General features: G+C 43.9%; 1 protein-coding gene across 2 annotated transcripts in view; it reads left to right on the top strand.

Annotated features, from left to right (window-relative positions):
• Positions 1-12949, top strand: part of LOC122813157 (influenza virus NS1A binding protein) — a 462133-nt gene that overhangs the window by 127288 nt on the left and 321896 nt on the right. For both annotated transcript variants that reach the window (XM_044085313.1, XM_044085312.1), the window contains exons 7-9: positions 7003-7128; positions 8763-8867; positions 11400-11526. In XM_044085313.1, coding sequence (XP_043941248.1) covers positions 7003-7128; positions 8763-8867; positions 11400-11526 — 358 coding nt within the window. The remainder of the gene's footprint in view (positions 1-7002; positions 7129-8762; positions 8868-11399; positions 11527-12949) is intronic.

The raw sequence follows: 12949 nt of genomic DNA, 5'->3' as shown, positions 1-12949 counted from the left end.
GATGCTGCACCCAGACATCTTACTCGTAACACAATCATGGGGAAGGCCGGAGATAGATCTGTTCGCCTCACCCCACAATCATCAACTGAAGACATTCTGCTCAAGGACATACCACCCACAAGCATGGAAGGTGGACTCTCTCTTTCAGCTGGAAAGCTCTAAAAGTCTATGCTTTCCCACCACTCCCATTAATGTCCAAGGTTTTACTGAAGATCAGGGCAGAACAGCGAAGAGTGATTCTGATAGCTCCAGACTGGCCGAGGCAGCACTGGTACCTACTGTTGAAGAGCATGTCAGACGAAACCGTGGCCTCTTCCCCCTATGGCCACTTCTGACGCAGAACAATTTCAAGATCCTGCATCCCAACTTGAAAACCTTGCAGCTAACTGCCTGGAGAATACCATGACTCCTCCTCAGAATAGCTTATCACAGAGAGTAAAGGACATTATTATGGAAGATCGCCGGCCTTCCACAAGGAAGGCATACTCAGCAAAATGGAAAAGATTTCTCATCTGGAACACAACAAAAGGCCTGGATGTGACCGTGATGAGCATGGCACATATCCTGGAATACTTAGCAGAATTGTTCCACAATGGCCTGTCTTATTCTTCCATTAAGATACATGCCTCAGCAATTTCAGCAGAATACAATGTTAATCCACCTATCTTCTCGCATCCTCTCAAGACAATTTCTGAGAGGAATCAAAAACATCAATCCTCCAAGGAAACCACCTTTACTTGGGACCTTAACTTTGTGCTGGAGAAACTAACACTTCCTCCCTTTGAACCAGCAGCATCGGCGGATCTACAGTTTCTGTCTTGGAAAACTGCATTCCTTCTGGCCATAACTTCAGCAAGAAGAGTATCTGAGTTACAAGCTTTAATGGCAGTGCAGCCATTTCTTATTTTCCGTCAAGACAGAGTTTCATTGAGAACCAATCCTACTTTTATGCCAAAGGTGGTATCTAGGGTATCCTTGAACCAAGCAATTCACTTGCCTACATTCTTCCAAATCCACAAAATAAAGGGGAGAAACTTCTACACACTCTGGATATACACAGACAATTACGCTACTATTTGGACAGAACTAAAAGTTACAGAAAGACTGACCAACTGTTTGTAGCATATGCCTCTGGGGCACAAGGAAAAGCAATTTCCAAACAGACTATTTCAAAATGGATAGGAAATTGCATTTGTTTCTGTTACTCCTTTCATGGAAAGACTGTTCCTGCAAACATTAGGCCTCATTCCACGAGAGCCACAGCCACCACTACAGCCTTCCTAGGAGGGGTGGCTACCAAGGACATTTTAGAAGCTGCTAAATGGAGCTCCGTGCATACATTTGCCAAGCATTACAATTTACCTTTGTACTCCAGATCCAGAGCAGGTTTTACTACAGCAGTCCAGAGCAGGTTTTACTACAGCAGTCCTGCAGGGTATCTTAACTACACCATCCTTTTCTTAGTACCTCCACCCCCAGATTGGCTATGGTATTCTACCCATATGTTATGACTGCAGATGCATCCTTGAAGGACATAGTACAGTTTTGTACCTACCATAAATGTAGATGTCCGATAGGTATGCATCTGTAGTCAGGTTTACCCTCCCTCCTTCCCCTCTGTGGTATTCCTAGGGTGCTTACCCCTCTATTAGCTAGCTCGGGGATCTATTATGGTGTATTTGTTTGTGTATATATTTTTGCAAATGTTTGGAATTTATTGCATTTCTCCAAATTTAGCCTTCCTAGAGGGCACCTGGCATCTGGGGCAAGAAAAACTGAGGAAGATGGTGTCTGCTGATGCTTTTATACCCCAGACGCTCTGACGTCGGGGAAAGTGCGACATCAGCCGAGGCCAGACCCAGACTTTGGAATCCGGCCGACCAAAGGGCTGCCTGAGGCAGGACAACCCATATGTTATGACTGCAGATGCATACCTATCGGACATCTACATTTATGGTAGGTACAAAACTGTACTTTTCCCATTGGCCCTTTTTTTTCAATTATAAAGGAATTCCCAATACTATTCTAGCATGTCCAAAGGTCAGCTGTCCATCTCCTCTCCGGTCCAGCTGGTGAATCTGGGAATCTTCAGGCATTGTTACAACTGCCTCATGTACACAGACAACCCTCTCCTCCTCCCAACAAATTCCAACACATGTGAGAGATGCAACCATATAGCCAAACTGGAGGCTTAAGTGCTCTCAACTCAGTACTGGCATAACCAGTCAGGAGGAGAAGGAAACCACACTCACTACAATTCCAGTCTCGCATAGACCTACCACAACAGCAAACCAAACACACAAAAACATACTCTGAGGCTCTAAATAAAAATCTGCCTAAGCAGCGGAGACCTCCAAAGCAGACACCCAAGCAACCGCTACCCCAAAACAAAACACGTGCAGCACATAGCTCACAAAGCCAGTGTGCCGAACAGTCACAGCCCTTGAGGCTAAACACACCTGATACACTTGTAATAGGTGACTCTATCGTCAGGCACATTGATGTCCTGCTCACCAGGCTGAACAAGGAGAAGGTCACTGTGAGCTGCCTGTCGAGCGCTAGGATCCGCCACATAACACAAGCACTCGGGTCACTCCAAGGCAAGTACAAATGTGACTCATTGTCCATGCTGGTGTGAATGACCTGAGACTTACCTCCCTGGACTACATGAAAAGAGACATAGAGGAGCTCTCTGAGCATGTAGCCCAGGCTGGTATGACCCTGACCTTTGAGTAGCATCTTACCCTCGCCAAGAATGATGCCACGATATGAAGACAAGATGATCAATTTCAACAATTGGCTTAAGTGTTGGTGTCATTCAAAGGGGATCCAATGCCTGTCAGCCTGGGATGACATGCTCGACAAGCCCCGATTCTTCGCTAGGGACGGCTTGCACCTGTCACCCCTGGGCTTTCGGATATTGGCAAAGGCTCTTGCTACCCCCATAGTGCCTTTTTTAGGCAAGGCTCAAAAGACAAACCTACCTCCTATAAGGATCACAAGGGATAAGAAGCCAAGAGTAATGCTACTCAACGCCAGAAGTCTAAACCTCAAGATGCATGCACTCGAAATTCTCCTTAGCATGGAGAACATAGATATCTGTGCAGTAACAGAAATCTGGTTCAAGGCTCCCGAGAGCACCCCAGCACTACCAGGTTATACCTCATACCATGCTTTTCGGCCCAAAACTTGGACCGAACCACAAAAGGAGGGAGAGTATCAGTATTCGTCAGGTACCCACACCTCCAGGTTGGTGGCACAGCACGAAGCATCAGAGACTATCCATGTGCAACTAACAGTGGGTAAAACTGCCTTCCAGTTTATAGCCTGCTACAGACCACCCTCCCAAACCCAGGAACCCCACTCGGCCTTCCTGAGAACACTGGAAAATATGAAGGTCTCTCCAAACACCATTATATTGGGCGACTTCAACTACCCAAACATAGACTGGGAGCATTACTCTAGCTCCCACACCCTAGCCCAAAGGTTCCTAGAATTTATAAACTCAAATGCTATGGAACAACTTGTTACCACTCCCACAAGAGGGGAAAACATGCTGGACCTGATCATCACCAACATGGGGACTCTATGCTCCAGACCAGAAGTGCATCCCTCACTGGTAAGATCAGACCATAAACTAATCTCACTGGATATTCACATCCCGACCCCACCCCCTGCCCAGAAAACCACAGTGAAAACCTTCTCTAAAGCAAATTTCACACACCTCAAAACCGAGGTGGAATCCTTCAAATCCCCCAGGCCTATGGAAAATACGGCCCAGACCGCAGAATCCTTTGTAAGCACATTCTATGAACACCTTCAGGAATGCATGGATCATACAATTACAAATAAAACCAAGACCCAGTCCTCCAAAGGCAGACGTCTTGTCTGGTGGACCCCAGCCATAAACAAACTATACAATAGAAGGAGGAAGCTACTACATGATGGAGCAAAATCCCAAAAAGGGAAGGCATCTCTGATCAGTATTAGCAAAAAACTACGGGCACTCAAAATCGTCCAAGGCCAACTTCAAGAGAAAAATTGCACAGGACACTAAGGATAATCACAAGGCTTTCTTTAGTTATGTTAGGAACCTGGGTGGGAATTCCCAGATATGCTCAGAATTGGTCCAAAATTACAAAAAAATACATCGAACCCGCAGACATTACCAGCATCCTAGCTGACAGGTTCAGTGCAAACTTCTCCCTTCCCTCCCCACCAAAAGGGCAAATATCTATCCCAGCAGAGTGCTGCCCCCCTGACATCTCAGATGCTCAGGCAAGAGCCGCCCTCTCCAAAGCAAAAAAACACAGCATCAATGGGACGAGACTGTGTCCCGGGCTGCGTCCTACATTAACTCCAAGAAGAGCTAAGCCCAAACATAAAACTACTGTTCAATCTCAGCCTTACTACAGGATATGCACCCAAAGAGTGGCGTACAGCAACAGTGGTCCCTCTCCACAGAGGTGGTGCCTCAACGGATCCTGGAAACTATCGCCCCATAAGCCTTGACTAGCTTGGTCTGCAAAGTTATGGAAAGGATCATCATGGACCTCATAAATAAAGATATTGGGGACCTACAGACACTAGATCCTACCCAGTTAGGCTTTAAGGGCAGATCCTGCCTCTTAAACCTGGCTGATTTCTTTGAAATAGTCACCAAGGCCATTGACTAGGGGAAGGTGGTCCACACAGCCTACCTGGACCTCTCAAAAGCCTTCGATACTATACCCCACTCAGGCATTATAGATAAGCTCACCAGCTTAAGTATAAACCCCTATGTCACTAGATGGGTTGCAAACTGGCTCCAGGACAGAACCCACATGGTTAGAATTGCTGGAGCCATGTCAGACTCCAAACCAGTTACAAGTGGCGTCCCACAAGGCTCAGTCCTGGGACTTCTCTTGTTTGGTATATATTTCTCGGAGGTACAGGCCAACACGGAAGGACTGTGGCTGACCAAGTTCGCAGATGACTGCAAACTGGGCACTGTAATCGACTCTCCAGCCGACACAAGCATCCTCCAAAAGAGCCTCATAGAAACAGACAACTGGTGCCAGAGTCATGGCCTCAAGCTAAAAGCCAAAACGTGTATAGTCATCCCCTTTGGCAAAAAAAGTGCCCACAAATTACCACATGGGTGGTAATCCATTAAGTACAGAAGAAGTAATTGGGGACCCAAGTTGATAGCAATCTCTCATTTGACAACCACCTTGCTCGCTCTGTCGTGCGCTTGCTCGCTCTGTCGTGCGCTTGCTCGCTCTGTCGTGCGCTTGCTCGCTCTGTCGTGCGCACATTTTCGATTGAAAAACATTGGAATACTTTTTCACTGACTGTCTATGAACAGAAGAATGAGAGTCCCTTTCTGCTTGCTTGACTCCCTTTTTTGTTAAACCTTGTCCTTGCCCTTTTCTGTCAGAAATTACTTTGGTTCTCTAGTAAAAACATCTGTCTTCTAACTTGTTTAAAAAGTTATCTGAATACATTTTGATTATTTTTTTTCCTCCAAGCTACTGAAAGCCACCTCTCGAACCAAAGCTGAAGCTTGAACTGCTTTTTGCTAAACCGCTGCAGAATCCTTCCCAGGCAGTGTTTTCTCTACCTTTTCTAGTGTATTTTCCTTCGGGTTTTCCATATTTTTTTTGCTGGCATTCAGGCAGTGTATTTATTAGCCAGTAACTGAATTTTACAAAAAAAAATGTTCAGTGGCACTCCTCAACTTCTGTTTTCATACTGGGAGAGCTGAAGTTAGCTGTTTATTAGTGATACTGCATTATGAGCAAAGATTGATTTCAGCATTTGGCTTGGCTTTTGGTGTCATTCTAAGGGGTTACAATTTATACCAGCCTGATAGCAAATGGTGTAGTCCTTACTGCTGTGCCCCCCCCCCAAGACTATCCTACATTGGCTAAAAATGTTTTCACCCCCATAACAGAATCTAGATAAAATGAAGGTATTGCTGCTCAGTGTTAGGAGCCTTATCAGAAACACTGCACTCTCTACAAGCACTGTATATGCATAGTCCCAGAGGCCTGGTTCAAACCAGTTACAGCACTCCCATTGGTGCAGGGTTTCATTGTCAACATCCTCTGACCCACCAGATTAGATGAAGGTAGTAAGGATTTCACCTCCAGACTCTGACAAGATAATGGCCTGGAACCAGACTTGCGATCTTGCCTTTAACAAAACTCCTTATTGTACCATGTATCTAAGTATAGGACCCCCTCTATGCCCCCTTCAGCCCATTTCTCCTGTTTAATTAGTGTGAAGTCCAAATAATGTCCTAAGAGACTTGACTATCCCTCCATTAACAGAGACTGTAGACATCTTTAAACGTTTATGCCCAGAAATTTCTACACTTCTGCCGCCTCCTGTTATTTGGAACAAAATTTATAAGGGCTAAACACTGCTTTGGGAAAGTAAGGATATGCTTTTTAAGAACCCACACAGATCAATAGCCTAGTAAATGTCTGTAAACCTGTTAGCTAAGAATCTGAAACCACTGCCCCAGCCAACCTCCCTCCCGCTCCTCCAAGGAATGGGCAGTAGTCATGCATGTACTTGCAGCAGTGAATATTGAGCCTTCATTAGTACATAAGATAAGAATCTGCTTTTAAGGACCTCTCCCCACCTCACACATCTATTGTAATGGTAAGTTGTTTGGCTAAAACTGTGGTTTTGCATAATCACTCCTTGCTAGCATATGCTGTCATGTTATGTAGTTGTAGCACCACACATTTCTAAGTTTAGTCGCTGGGTATAAAACTAGAATGTCTAAACTGAGTGGATGGTATCCTAATTTTCTGTATTTAAAATGGGGGGTGTGTGTGTGTGTGTGTGTGTGTGTGTGTGTGTGTGTGTGTGTGTGTGTGTGTGTGTGTGTGTGTGTGTGTGTGTTATGCAGTTGTAGCACTACACCTTTCTAAGTTTAGTCGCTGGATATAGTGAGTGTGGCTTAAATTTAATTGCCTGTTTACTGATGTCACTAACTTTCTGTTGTAGCTCGAGGTAATGCTTGAAGACAATGTGTCTTTGCCCAGTAATGGTAAACTCTACACAAAGGTCATCAACTGGGTGCAGCACAGTATCTGGGAAGATGGAGAGTCTCTGGAACATCTGATGGAGGAGGTTAGTTAAATTTTCAGGGGCTGTTCTTAGGACGGTTATATTTTCAGCCTGTAAATGTATAGGATGTCCCATATCTTGCTTGTTTTTTGTTTTGAAACAGTGACCCTAAAAATTAATATTTTACTATAGGTGCCCCTAAGCTTGGGAACCTGGGGTTTTCCAGGTGAGCTGAATAAACCATTCTGTTCATTCTTTCTTTTTTCTCTTGGGGTGATTTCTCTGCTAGAGTGACTTTTTTAATCTTTATGTAATGTGTAATAACTTGTATGTATGGCTGGGCTTGGGTGTGTGTGCACATCTGCAAGTATGTGTGAGTGAGCGTATATTATCTTTTACATACTATGAAGACAAATTGTCACAGTTAACTTTTTTTTTTCCTTTACAGATTATTTTCATAACAAGGTAAAGATTTCTAATGGTTGTTCCTCCCCATTGATTTATCTTCCCATAGGTTTATTTACAAAACTAGGATTCCCAAGATTTGAAGAAACATGAAGAAACCTAGATGGTACTGCCTAAAAGAAGCAAGCAGGCCTGCCCACAGTTCTCTTCAGAAATTCTACTATGGGCAGTGATGAACTAACTGTGTTTATTCTTTACAGGATAAATGAATTGTGTTCATGTTTACTTTGTCTGTAGCTATTAAATCAGAAATGACAGCCAGATTTCCCCATAACACTTGCACAATCCACCTTACCAAAACAAAAAGCAAAAACTATTTGATCTAGCGTGGGCTTTTGTATGCCAGAATATTACTTTAATCTGGATTTCAAAATTTCTGGCATAATGTTTAATCCAAAGACTATCCTACCCCATACTTTTATTTTTTACCTTCCCTCACTTCCGTTGCATTTTTCTAAAATGCACATTTTCATCTCGTTCCTTTTCATTATAGTTTCATTTCTGTGTTTTTGCAGTGCACTCACTGTACAATAAATTTGCTTTCTAGTTTATTTGGGGTTTCATCAGCCTTTTGGGGGGTGTCTTTGAGAATGTAAGAGGCACGTGCAGTGAGACTTTGTGGCCTGAAACAAGTACTGGCTGTATCTTGCACAGGTTCATACGTTTTAGTTTTAAGAGTAGACTTTGTTCCTGTCTAAACTGTAGGTAATGCATTCTTGCAATGTGTTGCAAAGAATAGTTTGCATTAAACCCAGGAGTACGTTGGCCTGAACACTTGTAGTTTTAGGAGGAAAACTTGGAGATCTGTGCCTTCCTTGCAGTGAAGCAGATGTTACTATACTGCATCTCAAAACTCATGTTTTGGTAGCAGTGCTTGGAATATGGACCTCAAGCTGATAAAACCCAAAATATACTAAAATGCAAGTAATCGTGCGTGTGTAATTGACTGACATAAGCCCACTTTCAGTGTTTAAGTGTGATTTGTGCCCATCTTAGACCCCTGTTTCCTGTCCTTGCATTTTGTATCAAGACTGGAGAGAGAAGAAAACGATGCTGTAAAGCAGAAGGAAAAAATGTTCCACATTGAAGAGTATTTGTGTTAATTTTCTGTGTCCCTCCGTGAGGGAACCCTGTTTAGAGGCAACTGTGTGAAGATAGCACTACGGAACCTTCTGTTAGTCGCATAGCTGTAAAAACAGTAGATACATGGGTATTCTGTTGCTGTTTTTCAGATTCAGACGTTGTACTACTCAGCTGATCACAAGCTGCTTGATGGGAACCTGTTAGATGGACAGGCTGACATGTTTGGCAGTGATGACGACATTCATTTTGTTCAGGTACAGATTCCCCAATATCCACATAACTTGTGTAGTAATAAATAATACAAGTTGATGGGCCATCTAGAAGCAGTTATTCAGAGGTGATTTCTTTGCCTGATTTCACGTTTACTGAAATGCTCTGTTATGGTGTTACTCTTGGAAATGTATAGAAAAGTGCTCAGATTTCTTTAAACAGTTGTACAGATTAGTTTTTTAGTTGATTTTGAGGGGGGGGGGGTAAGGGTCTGCTTGTCCATGTACATAGTTGCAGAAGTCAGATGCTGTCTCTTGGTAGTGTATTGATATCTGTAAGAGTTGTTGAAATTGAGCTGCAGGTTGGCGGAATTTAGTGTCTTCAAAGCTCTCATTGTGTTGGGGGAAACTTCATACTTGTAGGTTTATAGGTTGGTACTAGGCTGTCGGCCCTAGGGCCTATACAAGCCTAGCAATTCCCTGGCTATTTCTTCCCACACTATTTATTTACTTCCTGGACCCCTGTCTAGCAGGGTGACTGACATGATCCCTGGGGTGAATTTCCTTTCTCCCATCCAATCGTCGAGGTTCCTTTTTGAAGAGGGCCAAAGAGGTGCTCTGCTTGACATGTATGGGCAGTCCTATTCCAGAGTCTGGGTCTAATGAGGGATGAGTGCAGTGGGACAATGGCCTCCTTTTTCTCTGGATGAAAATTCCATAGTGATGAGGTAGGTGTGCCACATAGTATTTCCTGACTGTTGTGGGCGATGTGGTTATTGAAGGTGAAACCACTGGTCCACTTGTGTCCCCAAGTCTCATCACACTTTCGGTGTTTAGTGTACTGCCACCTATGTGGTAATTCACAGGTGCATGTTTTTTTCCCGGGGGGGGATAACTATACATTTTTTGGCATTGAGCTTGAGCCCATCGCTCTGGCACCAGGCATACATTTCTGTAAGGCCCTTTTGTAGAGTATCCACATCTTTTGGAGATTCAGTAATGGCTCCCAGTTTGCAGTCATCTGCGAACTTTGTTAGCCAGAGTCCCTTAGTATTGGCCTGTACTTCAGAGAAGTAGATGCCAAACAAGTGAGGTCCCAGGACTGAACCCTGAGGTACTCCACTTGTCACTTGTCTGGAGCTGGATTTGAAGTCTGCTACTTTTTACAGTATGGGTTTGGTCAGTAAGCCAGTTGGCAACCCATCAAGTGACGTAGGGATCAGTGCCCAGCTTAGTAAGTTTCACTGTGATTCCAGAGTTGGGGATGGTGTCAAAGGCCTTGGCGAGGTCCATATAGGCTGTGTGGACCACCTTACCCCTACCCCTTGTCCATGGCTCTGGAGACTGCTTTGAAGAAGTCAGTCTGGTTCAGGAGTCCAGATCGGCCCTTCACAAACCCAAACTGGATGGGGTCCAGTGTTTTGATGTTTGCCAATGTCTTTAAGTTCCATGATAATATGTTCCACGGCCTTGCAGATCAGGCTCGACAGACCGATGGGGCAGTAGTTCCTGGGATCTAAGGTGGATCCCCCTTGTGGAGTGGGATAACTGTAGCTGTGCGCCACTCAGTGGGCATGAAGCCTGAAGTGAGGCTGTGATTAAACATTACACTTGGGTGAGGTGCCAGTTCATTTTGTAGTTCATGTAGTACACAGCCCGGGATATCATCTGGTCCCATGGATGCTGTATTCTTAGCTTTGGTCCCATGGATGCTGTATTCTTAGCTTTGGAGAGTGTGTACCGGAATTTCACAATCTTCTAGTATTGATATGGGCTATTTAGGGGGTGAGAGGGGGGTGAAGTTGGCACTGAATCAATCTGCCAGGATATTGGCAATACCTTTGGATCAGTATATTTAATTCCATTCTGTTGCAGAGCAGATCTGAGCATTGCTATTTAGATTCTTGACATAGTTATAGAATGCCTTGTGGTCTTTGGAATCTTTGGCAGTTTTATTTTTGTAACTAGCTTTGGAGGATTTTGAGGGATCTCAACATTTTACTGAGGCTGGTAAGGGAGTGTTTTGCATCCTGGGACTTTCCTCTTTTTTGCAACAGTTTCTTCCTTAAGTTTGTTTATGGCAGGGGACCGCCAGATTGGCTTCATTTTTGGAGGAGAGCATCTTGGTTCTATTTGGGATGGTACGATGCATGCATGAGTGGATGTGCTCGCACAGAGCCTTAGTGTAGGACTCTGCAGTTGAACTTTCAGTTCTGTCTGCATGAGTGTCTTGAAGTTTGTCACTTCTGACTTTAGTAGCATGAAGTTGCCTTCTTATGGAGGTTTCCTTACTGGGGGATGGGGAGGGATGTGGATGTCTAGGGTGATTAGCTTATGGTCAGACCTGACCAACAAGGTTCATTACATATTCCACTGAGTTGGTCTGTTTCCCTTGTGGAAATTGCCACTTGTGCTAGTTGAAAAACATTCATAATGTGGTATTTTTATAAGCTAGATATTTCAAGATGTGAACTTGGGGGAAGGTCAGTAATGTTAGAAATGTAAAGATCAGTAAAGGTTTGAAGGATCCGAGAACTGTCTGGCAAGGTCTCTGTAGCTCCCCTTTTGGTTTTGCAGAAGAAGACTATTCGAGAGACTGATCTGAAGCAGGTGAGCAGTAACTCTTCTGGAAGCCTATCCCCGGTTGCTGGAACGCACACTGCTAAACACGAGTGGAAAATTATTGCCTCAGAAAAAGCAACAAGTGAGTAAACATTCATTTTAACTATGCACGATGGGACAGAACAATAAGACGCATGCATTGAACTGTATTGTATTTATGTAGTTCAGTGACTTAATTTTACTGCTTCCATTTAATTCTGTGAATGTCTTTGCTTAGGTGGGTTGCATGCAGGTTTCTACTGGGTCATGTAGTTAAAACTAAGTTATTGCAGTAGTTTAGAATTTGCTTTAGATTGACCATTTGTGTACTGGTCCTTCATCATGTCAGTCATGACCTCTTCATTTGTAAGTAGTTTACCCTGGGCAGTCTGCCAGGTTCTTAGTAATTTGACACTGTGGTAAAACTTTTTTTAACCATGCCTTAATCTACTGATACAGGGACATCAAGGCAATTATCCTTTACTCTGTAATGGCCTAAACCATTTTAAGAGCACTGTTACCAGAGTCTGTTTGCCATTTTGCATCAGGTTGTTTTGTGCATTCACTTAAGCTTGGTAGTGTCTGACCTGATTTACCTGGATGATCTTCACATTTGCACGAGCCTCTTTGTGCTAGTTGTAATGTAAATGAGTTTGTCTTTAGAAAAACTGGCATTTTTGGCTTTACTGCCCGCACTTTTAAACTTGACATGCTGATGAGATGTTCTTGGTGTTTCACTGTTGCGGCCATTACATTTGGGTAATCTGCTGGCAGGTTGCCCTCAGTCGGCCTGATTAACCGTCTTTGGTCCTGCGTTGGTTGCTGTCTCTTCTTCAATGGCATCAGGGGTACAAAACATGCAGTAGATGCCATTACATCAGTCTTTCTTGCCATGCGGTAGCAGAAGCAGTTCGCAAGTGCCGGTCGACCGACTCCTGAAATTTTCGTTTGAGTTTCAGAACCGAAGTCTTCAACTTAAAGCTAAGTACCCCATTGGGGAAACTTTTTTCTTGCTTCTTACAGATGTCTGTAAAAGTTAATAATTGCATTACTTGTGGAAAGCAAATACCCCATAAAGATTTTAATTTGTAATGTATTCCCTGCCTAGGCCCTGACCATGGCATACCTTGCTGTCGATTTTGTGCTTTATTTAATCCACACACTGTCCGTTGTCGGTACATTTTTGCCTCTATTTTGGTTCTCTGTTTAATTATCCAGAAATGACTTCTGTTAGCCATCAGACTACCGGAACTCCAAAAAAATGCAAAGAAAGACAGGCCGTTGAGGTCCAAATGCTTCTAAGCCAGTCGCCAGATGTTCATAGTGTTACCCTGCTGCAGTCATCACACTTGGGTTATCCTGTCATCAGGCGGTCCCGCAGTCTGCCAGAATTCCAAAGTCTTGGTCCGGCGTCAGTTGCTGTCACCTCTTCCCTGACGTCAGTGCGCCAGGGGTATAAGTAATGCAACAGACGCCATTTTCTTCAGTCTTTCTTTCCACGCGGTGCCCGAAGCAGAAGCAGTTCG

The sequence above is a fragment of the Protopterus annectens genome, chromosome 10.part0 (genome assembly GCF_019279795.1).
Source record: "Protopterus annectens isolate FY-2018-M chromosome 10.part0, PAN1.0, whole genome shotgun sequence".
NCBI classification, from domain to species: Eukaryota; Metazoa; Chordata; order Ceratodontiformes; family Protopteridae; genus Protopterus; species Protopterus annectens.
The sequence above is the reverse complement of the archived record's forward strand: the minus strand, read 5'-3'. Positions and strand labels throughout refer to the sequence as shown.